Here is a 22,291-nt window from a genome sequence, read left to right as displayed (position 1 = left end):
ATTCGGCTCCTGGTAAAGTTTCAGCAGGTTGAAATCTGTAATGCTCACCACTAAATATTACGCTAATACTAATGACTAATAAAAAAAATAAAATAAATATAATAATCATNAGCAACACTGACTTTAAGTGTGAATTTTCATTTTCTCCAATTCTGATTTTTTCTAAACTGATTATTCATGTATTTTTTGCTGTGATTTTTTGGTCTGTTATAGCTGTGTGTATGAGACAATGTGACTGTCTCATAATAATGACACCAACAACTCCAGTAATGTTGTTTCTGTTTTTTGTTAATCCAGCATACAGGTTTCATGAGAACTTTATTTATACAAAAACAAAATGATTCATGTCTGGTGCTGCTTATACAGTACAGGCCAAAACAACAACACAAGTCCTCAATCAGCTGTTCTTCATTGGAAAGCATTAACACTGGACTGAGGTGACTGTAAAAATGACAACAAAACACAATATGGAAACTGAGCTGTAATCAAAAAATGAAAAAAGGATAATATATGCAAGAGATGAAACCTTATTCAAAATGTTCAAACCAAATCAATCACATCACATCAACACAGTTTCACTCACCAGGAACATAAATACAGCAGGTTGTGAAATGAAGCAGAAGTTTAAAGCTATACAGGAAGTGTATTTTTCAGAATAAGACACTGTACTAATATATAGCAGCATTATATAAGCTAAGCTTCTACAGAAAATACGAAGAGTGACTGAACATCCTGAAATCATCCTGATGACAGATGTGACCTCATTTATCACTCCAGGAGAAGACAGCCAGTGCACTCACTGAACTCAAAAGAAAATATCAATATCAAGCAGCAAAACTGGACAAATAAAATTAAAACATTCATATGCCAAAATTCAGCAGTGCTCACAAAGCTTTGAAGCCGCCAACACATCAACTCAGACCGCCTTAAACCCACAACATTCTCTTTCAGAACAGTAATTACAGTGTATAATACGTCAATCATTATAAGGTCTGCGTCACAGCTAGCTATAAAGGACTGCGCTGCTGTAAAGTTCATGCAAAGTTTTTATCACGACTGTTTGTGCTGCTCAATCAAACTTAAAGCTGCACTGGACAAAGATTTTACAAAGATACCAAATGTGTCAGGATGAATTTGGGGGAAATTTGTGTGATGCAGCACAGATGCTGAATATGGAGTCGTGATTTTTCTGTCAGGGGAAACCTAAAATATACGATATAAAACACACTAAAGGTTAGTCGAATTTAAGGTGAAAATGAAGGCGTTAAAGAGAATGCAGTCGTGTCAGTGCTAGCCGGTGAATCCAGTTTTCATTGACATTTGAACAAAGTCAGCCTGTAAGCAGCAGCAAGTCCCAAAGCTGAGTTAAATCTCTTTGCCTGGTGCAGCTTTAATGTCTGTCTAAGCCATAAATGATGCTGCTTTTAAAGGTCCAGTGTGTGAGCTTTAGGGGGATTTAGTGGCATCTAGTGGTGAGGATTGCAGATTGCAACCACCTTAAACTTTTGCTTAGAATTTTTTCAGGGAGCTGAATTATCCACAGAGGTCTCCTCCTCTCCAAACTAACAGACCAGGTGATGCTGATTGGGGCATGTCGGAGACGGCCCACTAGCCCAGCACCTGCTAAGTTTTGCTCACCTATTTTCTCAGATAACTTAAGATCCAGACATTCAGGAGGTTTTTACCGGGAGCTGAATAAACCTTGGTTGTTTAAACTTGTAAAAACATTGAAGAAATGTGTGTTTTTCTGGCGCTCTGGTCTCGGAGGGGCTCCTTACTACGGTGGCCATCGCAAAAACCCGAAAGGCCTTACCTGGAGCCAGTGTTTGCTTTGTCTGTTCAGGGCTACTGTAGAAACATGGTGGTGCAACATGGGGATCTCTGTAGACGAGGACCTGCTCCCTATGTTGATATAAACGGCTCATTCTAAGGTAACGAAAACACAATGATTCTTATTTTCAGGTGATTACACACTAAAGGAAACATACTTATTATATTATATTCCATTTCTACCAGTATATCCCCCTAAATCCTGCACACTGGACCTTTTAAGCACCTCAAAGTTTGCTCTAACTTCATCTTCTTCCCACTGTTTTGCATACAGAAACCAGTCTGACGCTGAATTAATCTAATTTTTATTTCCTCACCAGGCATCTCAGAGACCAGCTGAGACCTGCACCGACCAGATTTCACCTCCCCAGTTTTGGCAGTATGTACAACAACATATGTACATCCAGATAAAAGAGCAATACACGAACTTCAGATCAACATTCATCATCCTTTATCTACCGTTTCTTTTCCTTCCAGTTATCCTGCAAACAAACCTGTAACCATGGTAACTAATCACAGCACAACCTCACGGCGATCTCGCTGAATTTTGGACTCACAAATAATGTAACAAATTCTAAACCTGATTTTTCTTTTTAGAGCACTGGAAATAAAGATTCTTACATTCACGTCAAGTTGTTTAAATCATATCGTTCTTAAAAACTGTCAACAGATGACAGACTGACTAGACTTGAATCAAACACCCTGACATAGATTTAATAAATAACCAGTAGGTATTCTGACGAGTTTTTGGGGTCAGTACCAATACGCATCTCAAGAACTTCTCCTTTTTTAATACGTTCCGGCAATGAAAAATGTCCATCATCGATGTCGACCAATCACAGACCTTCTTCTCTAAATCCGCAGCATTATGAGCTTCCTCCGATGTTCCACCTCCTCTTCATGATCTGATGTCTGGTCTACTTCCTGTAATCCTCTTCTCCTATCCGGGTGGCACCAACCTCCTCCACTGGCCCCTCCCGCTTGGTTTCCATGGCGACCTCAGTGTAGGCGACTGGCTTGTCTGCGGTCGGGGCCTTGATGTGGAGCTCGGCCCCTGCCTCGGCCTCAGCCTCTGCGCCCTCCTGGCCCTCGGCAACGGCTCTCTCCTTCTTCAGTTTGATGCGGAAGGTCTCTTTATTCGGAGCCTTCTTGGCGATGTTCTCCTTCAGCCGCTCGCCAGACTGCTTCAGCCGCTCGCCAGCTTGGTGCATCTTGTCCCTCCGCTCGGGTGGCATGACCTTCTCGCCCAGGTTGTGGAACTTGGTGCCCAGGTTGTCTTTGGTTTTGGTCATGTTCTCCCTTGAGAAGGCGGCCTTCAGGTTCTCTGTGCCCTTCGCCATTGACTTCTTGATGCGGGCCGCTCTCGAGGGGTCAGCCTCCTCCACGCTCAGGTACTCTTCGTCAGAGGAGAGGTCGACTGGGATGTCGTAGGAGTCAGGCTCGATCTCCAGCCCATCCAGGCCAGATCCTTTGGGAGACTTAGTGACGGCCACTGACGGGACCTCGGTCTCACCCTGTGGAGAAGAACAGACAAGACAGAATACAGTCAGCATACCAGGGCTTTCAAACCAAGCGTCAACCTCCAGGGCTAAAAAATGAGGCCAACGTGTGAGTTCCAAAAACTGTAGTTCCTCTTATTGCCACTTAAGGCTGGCTCCAAGAGCGGGTCGATGCCCACAGACCCCGTATGTTAAAATGCCCAACTTTACAGCAGAAATAAACATGTTTACAGCCTGGTACAAAAAACAGTTTTGGTCTCTAAAGCTAATTTACCCATTCATGACAACTGTATGGGGGTTGAATTTTTATATCACTCACCTATTTACATTTTATTAAGGCTTAAAATCAAGGGTGTGACTGCGATAAGCGACAGGTGGGTGTCATCTGTTGACAAGTCGCTACCATGGTGACATTTGTTAGGCAACGTAATCATGGCTTAACTCCAGATTCACAGAGTATAGGCATAGCCAGTGGTGTTGTGGAGGGTATACGCAGGTACATGGGGTATAACCACCTTTTTCTAGTTGTTTACAGTATACCTAGCTATCAGCCAAAAAAGCCATTGAAATATACAAGAGAGTATACCAGCTACGTACCCATTTACCCAGTAGTACACCCACCTCATCTGCTACTATTACACCACTTGGCTTAGTGGTAGCTGACGCTGTTTTATTGTGTTTTCAGTTAATGTAAGTTAACTTTAACATTTTGGTTGTCTAAAAGTCAGATGTTCAGTTTTTCCAATAAGTACATTTTGTTTTAATGGTTTTAAGCCTGCTTTACACTGTAAAAACTATCATTAGCATTATCACAGATAACCATAGCTGTAAAAGCACCATGCTAACCAAGCTAGCAGCTAGTGCTGAGGTTGTCCACCCCCTCTCGTCCATTTCCGGAACAAAAAAATCCAAGATGGTGACGGCCAAATCTTGAGACTTAAAAATAGGAGTCCAAAAATAAGTGGGTGATGTCATGGTGGCTACATTTATACAGTCTATGTTCCAAACGGGTCCTGAGAGGAACAGCTGAAGCTGCTACACTCACCATGGGAGCCGCGCTTGCCTGCGAGGGCACCACGCTACTCAACGTAAAATTTAACATGGCTGGTCTGTTTCCCCTCTACACTCAGGTAAAACTTCATACAACTGTGAAAAGACATGAGTACAGTCTGTTTAAAAATGATAACTATGAATACCTTATTGTACAAGCGGCACTGGGAAGCAGCAGCGGGGTCAACGAGGACAATTCACGCAGTAATTGGATAAACCAGGTACATGATGCCAGGTTGCTGAATTAAGCCTACAAGCTCTTATAACTACAACACGTAGATATGCTGACCACGTTTCATTTTGCATCGACTCTGCACGCTTTGTGGCAGAATGCAACGCATGACCGTCAATGATTGTTTTGCTGTTCTTTATTTGTCCCTCACTGTCCACACTACAATTAAGCCTGCTTTATTTAGCGCACTGCTCGGCATAATTATTAATGGCACTCCACTGCAGATAAAAGTCCTGAAACTCAAATTATACCAAAGCAAAGTAGGCCTAATTATGCATTATAGTTGAGGTAGACATTGTGCAGCAAAATGGCCTCTATCAGAGTTTTACTATTTTATCTGATGTTTTTGGATTAACATCCTCATGTGTATGTGTCATTTTGCTACTGTGGGTGTAGATGTATTTATCAGGATTTGAATTGTTAAATTAGTATTAATATTGAGCAAAGATTTAAGATTTAATCTGTATTTCTCACTCCTCACAGAAAAAAAACACTTAATGCTCTTAACCACAACCAGAGGCCTCTTTTAGTCTCTGTTTTTTCATCTTAAGTGCATAACTACACTGATTTGTACTGAGCTGTGAGTGCTGCCAAAATGTGTCTCAGCTGAAAGCCGCACTGTGGCTGAACGCGTCCTGTTTATCCACTGACAAAGAACTGAAGCCATCAACGTGTTGCTTTCAATACACAGGCTGTACCAGACGTCACCTGTCTGCATGTTCCATTGCAGCTGCTTTTGTCTTTTGCTCTGTGCTTTTTGTTGGTTTGTACACATCAGTATTCCTTTCTTGTAAGCATGTTCCCTCCAACTGTCAGATACTTAGTAAACTCATACAACGGTTTGTATAATATCCTACAAATTAGCACCCTATGAATGATGTTACAGTTACGTACTTAATGTAAAGTTGCGTAGGCTAGGTTTTGGAGAAGAAACATGGTGATGACATACCTTTAAATGACTCAAAGTTGAGACTGTTTTGAACACCTGTCTCCTTATTTTATCTCCCCACAGGACCGCCTCCTCCTTTCCTCCGTCAGCACACGAGCCACGTGATCACGGCCTCCTCAAATACATGGGTTTGAATGGCTCATGATAACATATGTACACATTTAAGTGTGTTACCTTTCGTAGGAAAACGTGCTAACAGTGCATGAGAACCACCTGCACAGAGTGACATCACCCTCTCTAGTTGCACCTGTGAAGGCAGGACAGCCTAAACCTCCTTCATTCTTATTGCTGTGTTGAAGTCAGTGAGCTCACATAATTTCAAGCATATCTCTGCCAAACTTTAACCAGAGCAGAGGTCCAATCAGTCAGGTTAACTAACAACACCTGTGTGGGTGTGCAGAGCCCTTCACTGCATCACTTAAAGGGATAGTGCACCCAAAAATGTAAATTCAGCCATTATCTACTCACCCTCATGCCGAGGGAGGCTCAGGTGAAGTTTTAGAGTCCTCACAACACTTGCGGAGATCCAAGGGGAGAGGAGGTAGCAACACAACTCCACCTAATGGAGGCTGACGGCGCCCCAGATTCAAAAACAGAGTTCAGATGACTTTTTATGTCGGGGCTTCAGGACACTTGGATCACTACGGACGAGCAGTATGGAGATATTTTGTGGTTTCAATTAGGCGGAGTTGTGTTGCTACCTCCTCTCCCCTTGGATCTCCACAAGTGTTGTGAGGACTCTAAAACTTCACCTGAGCCTCCCACGGCATATGGGTGAGTAGATAATGGCTGAATTTACATTTTTGGGTGCACTATCCCTTTAAAGGAATACTTTCAGGGCATTTATTCCTGGACCCATCTATGCACTGGACACACATAGATTAGACTGACACATGGGATGATGGACAACAAACAGATTTTAGAAAGTGTTAAAATTCTACTGGACTTTAAATCCCAACACAGTTTCCTCTGAATCTTCATTGCTCTTTAAAGATTTGATGCCTTCACTGATTTGTTAATGAAATGTCACACTGCGCACGTCGACATTCACTTCCACAAAGATCTATCACTGTACTGGACACACAGAGATGAAACTGTCCGTCTCTTCTATCCATTATGGATAAATTACTATGCTGTTCGTTGACGCAGGTCCAGATAGAAAACATGATATTCCTCTGAGAGACTCTGTCGGACCTGCAGCCTCTGAAAACACTGGCATCTTCATGAGATCATGTTTTTCTATTTTTACAGATGAGGAGTAACTGAGACTCCTTCAGACAGGAAGCTGCTGGCAGGAACAACACCTGTAACTCAAGATGGCTGCTAATAATAATGACACCATCTGGTTTTGGAGTGGGACGATGTTGATCTGAAATATAATAACAAGAAATGGATGGATTGTGATGAAATGTGGTTCAGAGATTTATGTTCGTTTGCCGCAAGTTAAAGAATGTAATAACTATCCTTACATCAACTTTTTTATGATTTATCACTTCAGCTACTATTTGCATTACACTGTACTTTGTTATACTTTAGTTTTAGTGTGATTCTTGGATAATCAGCTCACTTAAAGGAATACTTAAATCCCCAATTTAGCATGTTTATATAAGTTACTCATCGTGTGTTACGTTGAATTCAGAGAGAAAATGTTATTTTTTCTTGCATGCCTCTGCATTAAACAAAAAATCCAAAAAGCAGCAAACATTCTTGATGAATTGAAGTCATAGGGGTCCACGTTTCACAGCAGCAAAACTACATCAAATCATCTGTTTACAAACTCTAAAACAACTTGGCCGTATAATCCCAGTCTCATTTATCCAGTCGTATGATCAGTATTTCCCAAACAGAAAACCCTTTCCAACGGGCAACTGAGCTGAAAGTGAAATTCAATCTACGCTCTCTTCAAAGCCAGACTCCATTGACATAAACAGTAATTTTACCTCACTGAACACAGGAGCTGCTGGTCTGGTGCCGCCTCAGTCAGTTGGTTAGTTTGTGTTGTTGTGTGACTTTGGTGAATCTGAAGTAACCGTTTAAAACACCAATCATATGACTGGATAAATGAGACTGGGATTACACTGTTGAGTTATGTGAGAGTTTGTAAGGGGATCTTTTGCTGTTGGGAAACGGGATCGTCTATGACCTCAGTTCATCAAGAATTTCTGCCGTTTTTGGACTCTTCGCTCAGTGTGGAGGCATGCGAGAAAAACAGTGTTCTTCACAAAGTCAGCGTAGCACAGGTCAAGTAAATAATGAATGCCCTTTTGGGTGGTGACGGATTCCTTTAAACTTGTAGACAGGTTATAAATAATTTTCAATACTGTCAATTTAATCATCTTTTTAAGTGATCTTATGGTAACACAGTAAAGTCTTCATAGTTGCATTCAAGGACGCTTCCAAAGCACGGAAGAAATGTCCGCTTTTTAATGGTAAGACTTAAATGTAGTTGACCATCTCATTCAGAGTGCTTACTGCAACATCTGCATCTGCTTACGGCATCATTTTGGTTGGTTGGTTTAAAATTCTCACAGCAAAATGTTGTGTTTTACATTGTTTAAGTATTGTGAAGTATTTATAAGCAGATCGAGACTTTTTTCTTGGGAAAGATTGAAAATATTTGAGTCAATTGGATGAACATGAGTGAACATGAACATGACTATTTTTAATGTGATTTTGATTCATGTAGTATAATTAACACACTGATATGGAGGTCATATTGATACAGTTAATGTGGTTTTAATTTAAATTTTCCCTTTTTTTCCTTTTAAACACATGCCAAACCCTAATACAAAAAATATATTGGATGGTCATGTATTCCTCGATGTTTGTGAATGTTTCTCAATGACCGACTCAAACAAAGCAGCTCCTGGAGGGTCCTTGTCCCAGACCTGCTTCACCTGCTGCGCCCTACAGGTGACTTTGGATGTGAAAGCCAATTAATCCTAATTAAACTACGGCCACCTGCAACGATCACACTCATTAATCAGGGAGGAGTCATCAGAGCGTGTCCAGACACTGTGAGTGACACAATAATTACACCGGCAGGGAATGTGGGTCAAGACGTATTAATAACCTCAGGTGGTGGAAGAGGAGGAGATGGAGCAAGAGCAGAAAGACAGTTTGATTTCACACACACTAACACATTAATTATGTTAACACACACACACCAACCAGGGTATCACTCACACTCTCCACTGGAGACATTTCCAACCAAAGGAAGATATTTTAAACCCTGAACACACCACTCAGTGTTTTACTTGCTAATATTTAAAACTGCAGGAATGTTCTCCAACGTACCAAATGTTAAAGATATACAATGTGTGCTGCCAACACATTCCCATCCCAGCTCATCAAATTCTGCGGCTTTGTCAGTGGACCTACACATCCAAATATGACACGCTAGGTTAGTTTCGGGCGTTTAGGGATGGAGTGTCAATTTACCCTTGTTACATGCATCATCCATCCATTCATTTTCATGCGCTTATCTGAGGCCGGATTGAGTGGCAGCTGGCTTTCCAGCTCCTCCTGGGGGACCCTGAGGCGTTCCCAGGCCAGACGAGATATGTAATCCCTCAAGTGTGTTCTGGGTCCGCCCCAGGGCCTCATACCAGTGGGACGTGCTTGGAACACCTCAAATTGGAGGATCCTGATCAGATACCCAAACCATCTCAGCTGACCCCTTTCAACACAAAGGAGCAGCGGCTCTACTCCGAGCTCCCTCCAGATGTCCGAGGTCCTCCCCCTATCTCTAATGCTGAGCCCAGACACCCCACAGAGGAAACTCAATTTAGCTGCTCGTGTCCACGATCTCATACTTTCTGTTACTACCCGGAGCTCATGACCATAGGTGAGGGTTGGGATGTAGATGGAGCAGTAAATTGAAGGCTTTGCCTTCCTGCTCAGCTCGTTCTTCACCATGACGGTCTGGCACAGTGCCCACATCACTGCAGCGAAGCGCCAAACCGCAGATCCGTCTTATGCTCCTTTCTACCCTCACTTGTGAACAAGACCCTGTGATACTTGAACTTCTTCGCTTGGGGCAGTAACTCTCTCCCGACCCATGCATTCTACATGTATTATGTCTTTTCAGAATACGCTTCCGTCTTCACAGGAAATGTGCAGTTTCATATCTTTTTGCTTACTTCTTTAAGTTTAGTCAACAAAAGCATGTGGTTAGGTTTAGAAAAAAAGATCACTGTTTAAATCAGGACAGTTGTTAATATCGTAATGTCCCATCACATTACATACGTCACTAGCGTAGCTTGCTAAACATACTAGCACACTACATTCTTAAAATAACTCCACTAACTTTCAGTTTCACACAGGAAATGAACAGTGGGCTCCCAGGTGAAAGTCAGTTTGTTGGACCTGTCCACCTTCTCTTCCACCCTACCGAAATGGAATTTCTTGTTCTTTGTACTACAGTAGTTGCTGGTGGCGTCACAAATCGCCACTGCCCAGTGCTTAGCATACTGCCACAAATAGTGCCTCTGTGAGTCTGTGTCTGACGCTGAGGCGCCACTAATTAACAAGCTGGGTTGTTGACCACTCATCAGAAACAGCTGCTGCCTGGTGCATATCATACCACCACAAAGGGTGCCTCTTTGCGTCGTTGTCCGATGACGAGATCCACTGAGAAAGTGGCAACGTTTGACGAGTTAGCAGTGAGAATAGGCAGCCCAGAACGGACAAACTAAACACTGGCTCTAGATAGGGCTATTTGCGTTTTCGCGTCGGCCGCAGTTAGAAGCCTCTGCAACAAGCAGCGTCGGAATAACACCATTTTTTCTCCTTTATTCAGTTCTTTTTTACCATTTTTAATCACATGGTTGGTTTGTTGTGGAAGATAAAGGATAATTTTCCCCCCAGTAAAAACCAATCCTCACATCTAGATGCCACTAAATCTCCCTAAACCTTACACACTGTTCCTTTAAGAAGAAGGAGAATGTCCTCAACACACACAGGAACACTTCATCAATCAGTTCGTCACAAATATTCAACATCAGCACATCTGGAGATACATGGTTTTCACTGGACAGGAAAGGGAGGAACAAGTGTCGTGTAATGTTATAGAGATGTTCTCTGAGTGACCTCTTGTTTCAATTGTGTTTATGCCTGTGGGAAGTTTAAGTCATAAACTTGTCATTACTCAGCTTCTCTCATTCCCACACTGCAGAAATATCACAAACTAAAACTCATTAACTCCTCTGAAATGACACACTGTCCTCTAATGTCCGGTGTTGTGAACAACAGCCGAGGCGGAGAGGCCCTGGGTGTAAACCAGCAGACATTTATCTTTTTCTTATTACTGCCCCGGCCTTCATTATTCAGCCGTTGGCGACGACCGTCTCTAACAAACCGCCTGTTGCTTCCTGGTTAAATGACCGCAGCTGAAGCTCTATATTAGGAGATGAACGGAGGCCTCAGAATAACCAACAGCACATCAGTCATGAGGAAACTCAACACTGTGACTGTCTCCTCAGCAGGCAGGATGGAGAGAAAGCCTGAGCCGCCCTGGACCAGACTGAGCTAAACCTGGACTTAGAGTACAGAAATACAAAGAGCATACAGAGGAAGTGTCTGTTGTAGCTATGGACACAAACCAGGCTGCAGGAGCTAAACTCTGGTTTGCTTATCTGTGGGCCAAGACAAGAGAACTATAATAAGTTCGAGCTAGCTGGTGTGATAGCCACAGCAGAAGTGTATCTATGTCCCACAGCTTAATATCCTCTTAATATGACTCATTAAAGAAACCATTCAAAAGGGTTTATGTTCTCAGGGATGATCTTTTTCCCTAAGTCAAATGTTACGTGGCACAATAAGTTGAAATCACCTGCCTACAGCTTACAGACAGTACTCTTTCCAAGGTCATCAAGTACCAACACTTTGCCTCCTCCCTCTGCGTCTTTATGTGACGCACAGTAAACCCTGTGCATTTTGTGACACACAGGGCACTCTGTAATGTGTCTATGTGATGCTCAGGGCACCCTATAGCACTCTCTATGTGATGCACACAGTAACATCTCTATGTGATGCACAGGTCAGTCTTTAGCTTCTCTATGTGACGCACAGGGCATTCTATAATGTCCCAGTGTGCCAGACAGGGAGCTGTGTAACCTCTCTATGTGACACACAGGGCACCCTTTAGCATCTCTGTGTGATGCACATGGCACTCTGTAACCTCTCTATGTGACGCACAGGGCACTCTATAATGTCCCCGTGTGCCACACAGGGCACCCCTTAGCATCTCCGTGTGACACACAGGGCACTGTGTAATGTCTCTATGTGACGCACAGGGCACCCCTTAGCATCTCCATGTGACACACAGGGCACCCCTTAGCATCTCTGTGTGACACACAGGGCACTGTGTAACGTCTCTATGTGACGCACAGGGCACCCCTTAGCATCTCCATGTGACACACAGGGCACCCTTTAGCGTCTCTGTGTGATGCATGTGGCACTCTGTAACATCTCTATGTGACGCACAGGGCACCCTTTAGAGTCTCTGTGTGGTGCATGTGGCACTCTGTAACATCTCTATGTGACGCACAGGGCACCCCTTAGCATCTCTATGTGACACACAGGGCACCCTTTAGCGTCTCTGTGTGATGCACGTGGCACTCTGTAACATCTCTATGTGACGCACAGGGCACCCCTTAGCATCTCTATGTGACGCACAGGGCACCCTTTAGCGTCTCTGTGTGATGCACGTGGCACTCTGTAACATCTCTATGTGACGCACAGGGCCCCCCTTAGCATCTTTATGTGTAGCACAGGGCACCCTTTAGCGTCTCTGTGTGATGCACGTGGCACTCTGTAACATCTCTATGTGACGCACAGGGCACTCCTTAGTATCTCTATGTGACACACAGGGCACCCTTTAGCGTCTCTGTGTGATGCACGTGGCACTCTGTAACATCTCTATGTGACACACAGGGCACCCTTTAGAGTCTCTGTGTGATGCATGTGGCACTCTGTAACATCTCTATGTGACGCACAGGGCACTCTATTATGTCCCAGTGTGTCACACAGGGCACCCCTTAGCATCTCCGTGTGACACACAACTGTGTAACGTCTCTATGTGACGCACAGGGCACCCCTTAGCATCTCTGTGTGACACACAGGGCACCCTTTAGTGTCTCTGTGTGATGCAGGTGGCACTCTGTAACATCTCTATGTGACGCACAGGGCACTCTATAATGTCCCAGTGTGCCACACAGGGCACTGTGTAACATCTCTATGTGATGCACAGGGCACCCCTTAGCATCTCTGTGTGACACACAGGGCACTGTGTAATGTCTCTATGCGACACACAGGGCACCCTTTAGCAGTCTATGTGATGCAGAGGGCATTCTAACGTCTCTGTGTGAGTCTCTGACTCTGATTCAACATGCTGAAATGGACGGAAAAAAGCTGACAAGGGCCAAGAGGGTCAATGGCGCGGGACACACCACATAGACTATGGCAACAAACGCCCAACACTGACGGATGACTGACTGTCGGTTTGGTGTGTCACATCCTGAGACCCCGCCCTCACATTTGGGGACAAGACAGTTTTCTTGTCTTTAAACATCGATAGCTCCACAGTGGCTGAGCAGATTTCTACCATTTAAACTGCATTTGAAATGTTCATATCCCGTCATTCTTTGTGAGTCGCAACAACTTACTCACTTACTGACTCTTAACCTCGCTGTTATCTGTAACAAAATAAAACCCACATCTATTTGATGAACTGACATCCTTCTGTCCTGATGTGCAAAGAGAAAGACAAAAGCCTCCACAGGGGGCGCCAGAGAGATGAAGGGGAGGCAAAGATCCTGCAGGATGTATTTGAGTAAAATCGTACTCCTTCCTAAATTCCTAACCCAGTCAAATGTGAACATGCAGACATGAAACACAAATTAATCAGTGTGATTTTCACTTCCAGAGGATATCAGTATTTCTGATACCCTTCAATAATAAATCCAAAAAGACAAAGGTTCCTTCAGTATCAAAGCTGACAGCTTTTACGGGGTCTTACTGATATTTCTTACTTTACTGGAACTTTAAAGCGGCCCTAATCAAAAAGTTTTTATATTCATAATGTTTATTAACACAGTTAGTGACTATCTGTGAACATAGCGGAGCGTTTAGCAGCTAAAGTGACAGAGATTTTGCTCAGGAGTTGGTGGAGACCAAAAACAGAGCTAATAAAGAGAGAATATTGGACTGAAATTCACTCCAAATAAATGTTACTGTGAGATGACATGTTACCTATTACAACTTAATAAGACATACAGTTTGTCAGTGTTTTATCCAATAAGTTAATTAATGTAGCTTTAATTTTACTTTTCCTTAGATTACGTTATTTGTCTTAGTTTGTCTGCCATTATTATCTTGTTTTATCTATATTTAATATTTTTGTTTTATCTTCCATTATCTTTAGTTTAAGGTGTTTTAAGCGGCAGTGCTTGCAGCAGCAGCAGCAGCAGCAGCAGCAGAACCCCCCCTTCTCTCTCTTTATATTGACCCTTGTGATAAGCTGCCATGTCAGACCCTGATTCTGGTTGACAGCAGTTTATAGCGTGTCCCCGATGGCAGTGAAGCTGAATGCTGCATGTGGTCCCAGAATAGGTCTCTCTGTCACAGATCCACAGCAGCTGTTAGCAGCACATAGCGGCCCGGTTACTATTCTGAAGTGTGGACGTTAAGGAGGGCAGAGGCTCCCTTAAATACGGACTGCTGAACGTATCTCTGCAGAGCCGTAAAGATGACCGTTTGTCCTGTAATGGTCTGAATGCTTTTTCAGAAGCTTTTCCTGCTAGATAAGAAGAAAAGTTTGGGGGAAAACTGAACCAGAATGTCACTTAGATGTGTAAATGTAAAGATAACAGGCACAAACTATAACTTAAAGTGCGTATTTTAGTATCTTGGTCTGCTGGTCACTATAAAACTGAATCCCTTCATTATCAGCTTTAACATTCTCTTTATCTACCCCTTGATTTTAATGTAATTTCAATTGCATTTTAAGGGAATAATTAAAGGTAAACATGAGAGTCTGCTATACATTATTATATTTTATTATATTGAATTTCCCATTATATTACATATAATGGGAAATTCAAGTTAACTTTCAAGATATTTGGTCGATTTTAATGGATTTTTAACCCTCAAACCTTTTCTTTCAAATCCTGAGGATAATCCAGCAAAAACTCCTTAATATATCTTAAAATGTAATTACTTTTGCTATTAATTGACATAGGTGTAGATTTCAGGGGGAAACAGAGTACACACTCTCCTCAATATTTAGAGTGTGCATTTCTGCCCCCCAATAAAAACAGAAGAGTAGCAGAGCATCTTAATTTTGACCAAATTGAAGACACTAACATCACACATTGACGCACAAAATGCAAAAAATTGGTGCATATAAATTCACCAGAGGAAGGAAATTAAGAGTCTGATGCTTACATTTTTCTGGTTGAGGACTAAACCTCCCGTTTGATTTGTATTCTCCCCAATTGTTGAAACAAAACCCACGCCCTTAACACTAAAAGTGGAGTAAAGCCCTGATTGTCTGTTTTGTTGTACATATGACTGCTGTCTGCATCTCAAATTGCCCCTTGGAGACATTAAAGTTCACCTTACCTTACCTGATCTCCTGTTACGGCATACACTGGGGGGATGTGTGGGGCTTATTTAAATCCATTCCTTATTAATGGTTGGTATGCTTAAGTTGTGAATTGTGAATGAATTAAAGTTATTTAAAGGGGCTGTTCTTTTTAAATGTCCCATTATGTGTATAACTGCTGCACAATATCCATAATGTCACCAGCAAACTAAATAAAGATATTTAGTTTTTGCAGAGCTAGGTTAGTTTCCATCTTTTTTAAAATTAGTAATTTGTTGTCTATGATCAAAAATAATTCCTTTAAAATATGCTTCAAATTTGTGTAATTTACAGCAGTGTTGATTTCATTGACAAAATCTATGAAAATTTTCCATCAACAACCTTTTTTCATGAACGAAAATGAGACAATGACGAGCTACAAATAGATCTTAAAAAACAAAAACGAGAAGACAAGAAGAGACGTGACGAAAATGTTTGTGGTGGACTATCGGACAAGAACGGCCGTGCTTGGGATTATCTTCAAATGTTGCATGAGCGTCAGGCTTAAACACATTTCAAGGCACGATGCGTCATTAAAACAAGAATCGTGCCCATAGAATTTTCCATGATGAAAACGACACGATTACAAGCTTAAAATAGATCTTGATAATAAAAACTGAGACAAAATCCATGTTTCATTTTCGTTGACAAGACATGACGAAAATGTTAGTAGTGGACTATCAGGCATTGAAAGCCCAGAACGGCCGTGCTTGTAATTATCTTCAAATGCCGCATGAGCGACAGGCTGGTAAACTCCAGTAAATAGTCTGCACCCGGATGTTTTACTAGCCAGCAAAGACACCCAGAGCGGAGCAGTGTCAGCCGTTAGTGTGAGTTGTGAGCTGTGATTCAGCAGTAAATAATCAGCCGTGTGTGTCTGACTGTGGATGGTGGAGCTGCTGAATGGATTTGTGGAGTTTGTTAGTTGCAGCGGTGGCTGTTAGCAGCTAGCTCCGCTGGACTTCACAGCTTTACCCCGCAGGACTCCACTCAGTCCGGACTGGAGAAGGTTTGTGGGTTGATGGTGTTTGACAGGCAGGTAGGAGGCTCAGTTATCTGTGAGTGTAGCTGTGCTGTAAGTAAACAGTCTGAACTCAGATCAGTTTTCTCTGACAGAGATGAAAGTTTAGTTTGAATCACCAACTCTGTGAGAGGACACCAGTTTAAACCTCCAGACTAACATGTTGCACATGAAGAAAGAAGTTATGTTTCTGCTTCTTAACAGTCACATGGATAAGTCAGAGTTTGGACTCATTTTTGATGTTTGAATGAGACATGTTGTTATAATGGAAAAAAACATGATGACGTGATGGTGAAAATGTTGCCCTTCACACGAGAGAAAGAAGAGAGTAAATTAAGTAATCTGAGAACATAAGTCTCCAGAGGATAAATGATTAACTTAAGAAAACTACATCTAACTAAACTAGAACAAACATATTGACCACCAGTTTGTTGTAAGCTGGAGCTCTGTCCTTTCCCAGGTTCGTATATGTCATGTAATTTGATTACACCCACATTTGCTGAGGGATATGAACCTTGTGAGCAAAATATTATCTGAAATATTAAAGCTATTAAAACATAGCTTTGACACAGGGCCTCTCTGCAAGACAAGACTTCAAGATTGAGTGAAAATGCACAAGTTAAGTTTTCATTGTGCTTTAATGGTGCAATTTAGCAAAACCTCCAGACTGAATGTTTCTGATTGAGGCTGCAGCTCACATTTTGACACCATCCTCCTCTTGTCTGACCAAAGCTGCTTTCATACAGCCTGCGGCGACGTACAGAGCGTCTTTGATCACTGTTAAAAATCCTCAGAGTTCAGAGAAACGTCTTTCTCTGTCTGCCATCAGACCAGCTGCTCCCACAGAAGATCCTACAGCGCTCCAATTTAGTGCTATTATAAAGTCTGTCCATCTCTGTAACGACGACAGCCTCCTCAATCAGCACGAGCGCCTCAAAGTATTCTCAGTCTCTGTGCAATTTTAAAGGACGTATCGTGTGTCTATTTGAAGAGAAGACACCTCGTTTGGTTTATTTTTCGACCCTTCACTTTGCGAGATGACGCAACAGGAATATCTGTTCATGCAAATGTTGATTTTTGGACGCTCAGATGGTTGTGTTCAGTGGAGCGTTTCAGATTACCACTAACAAGCGAATCATCTCGTTTTCACCTGACCTGATTAAGGTCGTTTGCACTTGTGCCCTCTCAACATAATGAGGATGCTTTTCTATAAATTGCCAGTGTTTCAGAGTCGAGGGCTCTTCAGTGTTGAACTTAAAGGACTCTTCATTTCCTCACATCCCGGCTCGGCCCTCTCACTGCGTCCACCGCTTAATGAATTGAGTCAGAGTTCATTTCAGTTAAGATCTCGCTGCTTGGCACACAGAGTTTGTGCCGCCTGAGGGAATGAAACTACTTTATTTTTTTGGAAGTACTTAATTATGCTCCAGTTCCTCGTTAACGGAAACCTGGATGGGACCCTGGGTCTGACATTCCAGAGTGGAGTTGTGTTGGCTGAGTTTAGATTTTTGTTTGACTTTTGAAGGCGTTTTTAAAAAGGGTCCTCACTGTTAAAGGCCATAGAAAGCTATTCTCTCAGTCAGCTTCTTACTGTGAGCGGCAGTTTCCTCATAAAACAAACAACTTTCTCCACCTGGGTCCCGACCTTTGAATCCACCTACTCCACTGAGCAAGCACGTGCACACATAGACCTCAAAGGGTGCTTGAGCCCCTGCCCTTTTTGCCTCGCATAGAAAAGTGCCCTTTTTCTGTAGGTCGATTTTTGTTTTTTGTTTTTTTTAAATCTTACACCAATAATATTTTCAGTCGTTTTGGGAGGGAGGGATAAAGGAACGTTAAATGTTAAAATCTTTATCTTAAACTATTTTTTTATATATATATATGTGTGTTATTTTTATTTATTTTATCTTGAAGTGAAGGAAGTTCAAGTATTTTTTATATATTTGGAGGGAAGGGATGAAGCAACGTCAAATGTTAAAATCTTAATCTTAAACCAATTTTAAAAAACAAAATAAAAAAAGTGTTTTATTGCTTCTTAGAATTGTGTCTAAATTCCAAGATGTCTTCCAAATCTCGGTATTATGATATGACTAGAATTATATTAAAGGGCCAGTCAGCGGTTTCTGGCGGCATCTGCTGGTCAACCAGCGTATTGCAACTCTTCCCATAGGGTTTCAATAGGGATTCTGGAACAACATGGCGGCATCCATGAAATTCGACCGGCGCTTCTAGGTATATAAAACAACTCATTCTAAGATAAAGGAGAATGCAGAAATGATCACTTCTGATGTATTATGCACTATTTTATCATACTTTCCACAAAAAAAACAAAAAACATTATATTTAATGTTATATTAATATATATTTTATTTTCACCACTAGATGCCGCCAGAAACCGCTGACTGGCCCTTTAAACTAATCTGTTGGTGATAATTTCTTTGCACAAAGATTTAAAAAGCCACATACTAGGGTATGCAGCTAGGTTGTTAGCTAGCTATTTATGACTAGTAGCCTACTTTATCAATTTATATTACATACTGTATTGTGCTAGACCCACTGCCCTTTTCTGCCTTTGAGCCCTTGCCCCTCTATTAACCTGTGCACGGCCCTGCCACTGAGTTCACGTTGACTGATTCATCTGGCATTGTAATGTCAAACAGCTGTTTCTCGGTTAGAATTAAAAAAAAAACAACAACCAAAGAGAGACAAAGAATTAAAGCTACAGTTGGTAACTTTTTTTTTTAAATAACTTTTTTGTATTTGCTGAAACTGTCCCTATATTACACAGCACTAAAGGAGACAGATAGGCATACCTTTCTGTCTCATTTCTAATGGCGTTACTGCATCAACAGTTCATTAAAAAATGGTTCAGAAAACATTTGAGGTGAGAAATAAGTGATGCAGTAACAGTCTTGATTCATATTTGATCAGCACTGACAGCCCATTCTCATTCTGATGTCTATGCCATTGTCTAGCTGTTGCCAAGCAGCGCGCTGAAACCAGTGAGGAGTAATAACAACTATGGCGAGCGCTATAGTCAAGACAGATGTTGCTATGAGGTTGTTCTAAATCGACATGTCGTTTGTTTTACTTTGCTCCGCTCCATTCTCGAAGCCCCGGCAAATCAGGTGTGTTTTCATGGCTACACATCAGGGTGGACTTTAAATGACGTTGGATTTACAGTAGGCAGATGTGTTGGTCTCTAGTGACTGGTTGGGGAAAATGTAATCCCCCTCCCCGACAGAAATAAGAACACAGTGTCAGACTGAAGATGGAAACGGAGTGTAACAAGCTGACAATTCTTTCTCATATCAGGTGACAACTTTCTGTTAAAGTTACAGCAATGATAGTTATTTCATATTAAAGATTTCTGGCTCTGTTGGACAAAGATGATGTCATGTAATTCAAATGAACCAATCAGCGTCACTTAAATGAAAATGTGACCAGTTTGTTTGGTTGTCTGCTATGCTGACAGGCGACTGATCAAACCACGCCCACACAGTCTTTATGACTTTTTGACTATTAAACTATCAACACTGATTGTTCCTTATTTGAAAAAAATATATTTAATATTTTCAACAAACAGCAAGATTTGAAACCAAATCTCCAGGAGCTTTATTGAAATTTGAAGCCAACTGGCCCTCCCCCTGAATATTACACTTCTAATCAATAAATCTGGAGCTCAACCTTTTAAACCTGTGACCCCTTAAAACAAAGCTTTGTCTGCTTGAAACCTTTGTCACAGGTTAAAGACTTTATTATTTTATCTATACTTTACTCATTTTTGGGGCCGGAGTATGTGCCATTATATCATAAAGCAAAAAAATATTTCTGAGTGTTATTTTGTGTATCCAGAATGTGTGTTTCTGCTCCCCCATCCAGACAAACCCCTCAGATTTATCCTGGGAACACCCATGTTGGAAATTACTGGATTAATCAATCAAATGTTGTTAGTCTTTTTCTTTTTTTCTAAAACAAAAGAAGCAATTTATGAAGAACAAAAAATAGTTTATCAATCTCTTTATTTGCTGTACACTAAATTTAAGAACGTCTTTATGCCCTCAGTCATCGTGGAAAAAGGTCAAAGCAAATTCTCACGTTTTAGACACTGAAACCCACAAATGAAATTTTATTAAAACAATTAATTGTTAGCCAAAACTGCTTTGATATGCCATCACTTGAGTAACTGTTTCACATTGAAAAATACTGGATAAAGTTTTTGAAACCCTGAAAAACCAATTATCCAGACATTTTAAACACGATACACTTGATGATCAAACCTCGGCTTACCTGATAGATGACAACGCGGAACTTGTTGCGGGTGAGCAGCTCATCCTGCGTCGATTCTACCTTCTTGACGCGGACGTTTTGCTTCTCAACGCGTGTCCGGACCTCCTTGACGTTGGCGCTGACCTTGCGGGTCTTCTGCAGGAGCTTCTCCACCGTGCCACTGGTGTCGGTGTGGTCCTTGGCCAGTTTGAGGACGTCGCCCTGGATGGTCTTGATGTTGTTCTCCAGGTCCAGCTGACGCTCCTCCATACGCTGCTGGCAGGACTGGACGTTGTCGATGATGCCGGCCACACGCTCCAGCAAAGACAGGATGGTCAGGGCACTGATGGGATTCCCTGCCTCGTCTTCCACCCCGATGATCTCCAGCTTCTCCTGGACGCCCGCCGTGCGATACTTGTGCTGATCCATTGCAGGGTTTTGATGATTAGGGAAGATCTCTCACTTTGAATTTGTTGCTTAAAAGTTGCAGATGTGTGGTTTAGTTTGGGGAAGGGGACCAGGACTGTTGGAGTTACCAGCAGGGAGACCGGAGAGTGGCAACACCCAACCGCTGTGACCCAAACTCAGGTCTGGGGACAGGAGAGAGGACAAACTCCACCTACCCCTTTTAAAAAAGGCTTCAGGATCCAAAGGGAACCTGAAATCAGCCCTCGTTGGGATATGGGCCAGGAGAGGAGCGGCAAAGCTCACACGAACCCCCCAGCCTAAAAATAAAAACTCTTCGTAAGGCGACACTCTGACATTTTGGGAAGACGCGGAGGATGATGGAAATCCCCGTCCAAGTCCTGCTCTGCTTTGTTGGAGCCACGCAGACTGATTCATAATTTTCCGTTATTTGCACACATGTTCACGCTAGCAGCTGCGAAACATGTTCATCAACAGCAGCTTAGGAGTCATTCTGCAGCTCTGCAGTGACAAATGCAAAGAAGCCACAGTTGTCTGGTCTCTTTACACAGTGCTGGAATGTTTTTGGGGGATTAAACATCGCAGCACTGCTCTTTTTACTTTCCCCTGGGCACCAGAGTCCAAACATTGACTGTGACTGAGATCTGAGGCTCTTTATAGAGACAACTGAGAATTCCATAACGCGAGGAGCGTCAAAGTGGCACGAGTTTAACACTCACTCTTCTGAACGGCCCCCGCACAGACAGATTATTCTGAGCATTATATGTGAGAGTGAGAGTACAGTACATGTTAATGTTTTCAGTGAAGTGATTAATTGTTGGTCTTTAGCTGAAGTCATGAACTTGCTTTGTCATCTATTAACAATGTGTTGAAAGATATTTCTCATCCATAAATACACACATGGATGTGTTAAAAATAACACAGGCCTACACTCACAGCTGCCCCCCCTAGATTCTGAAAGGATAGGCTTTCGTGACTTCCTCCCATGCAGTGATGGTTCAGTTTTAAAGGAGGCTATATGTTAGCCTTAAAGTGCAGATGAAATGGCATTTCAAGAGCTTCAGTATCGTGGCGTATTTCTGAGTGAAACAGGATAGGTAAGCGGGATATATAATTCCATGAGTGGGATATGACTTGGAAGGAATTCGATTTGATCGTCAAAAAGTGGGCGTGTAGCAAACACAGAGGGGACCTGATGGTGAACACTGACAACATAGCAGTATCAGTCTGGGAGAGAGAGAGACGAAGCCCATCGTATGCTCCATGTAGTTGCTGATGCAGCCAGTAAAATGCTTGTAAAATTAATTCCAGCCAGTGGGCCCATAACCAGACTCAGACTGGCCATTGGGCATTTCTAGCAAATGCCAGA

The 22,291-nt window shown here is 42.2% G+C and overlaps 1 protein-coding gene across 1 annotated transcript; it reads right to left on the bottom strand.

The window, feature by feature from the left end:
* Window positions 1-276: 276 nt before the first annotated feature.
* cavin4a (caveolae associated protein 4a) lies at window positions 277-21,115 on the bottom strand. Its single transcript, XM_050074508.1, has 2 exons — window positions 20,518-21,115; window positions 277-3,344 (listed from the first exon to the last, which is right to left on the bottom strand). The coding sequence occupies exons 1-2, from the start codon at window positions 20,923-20,925 to the stop codon at window positions 2,748-2,750; spliced, it is 1,005 nt and encodes a 334-aa protein (XP_049930465.1). The 5' UTR covers window positions 20,926-21,115; the 3' UTR covers window positions 277-2,747.
* Window positions 21,116-22,291: the final 1,176 nt, after the last annotated feature.

This window comes from Epinephelus moara, chromosome 21 (assembly GCF_006386435.1).
Source record: "Epinephelus moara isolate mb chromosome 21, YSFRI_EMoa_1.0, whole genome shotgun sequence".
Taxonomy (NCBI): Eukaryota; Metazoa; Chordata; class Actinopteri; order Perciformes; family Serranidae; genus Epinephelus; species Epinephelus moara.
This window is presented reverse-complemented; position numbering and strand designations above follow the sequence as displayed.

Coding starts and splice junctions, on each gene's coding strand:
- cavin4a (XM_050074508.1), bottom strand. CDS start 20,925: ATGGATCAGCACAAGTATCGCACGGCGGGCGTCCAGGAGAAGCTGGAG. Junction 3,345..20,517: donor TCCGCGTTGTCATCTATCAG/GTAAGCCGAGGT, acceptor TCTTCTCCACAG/GGTGAGACCGAGGTCCCGTC.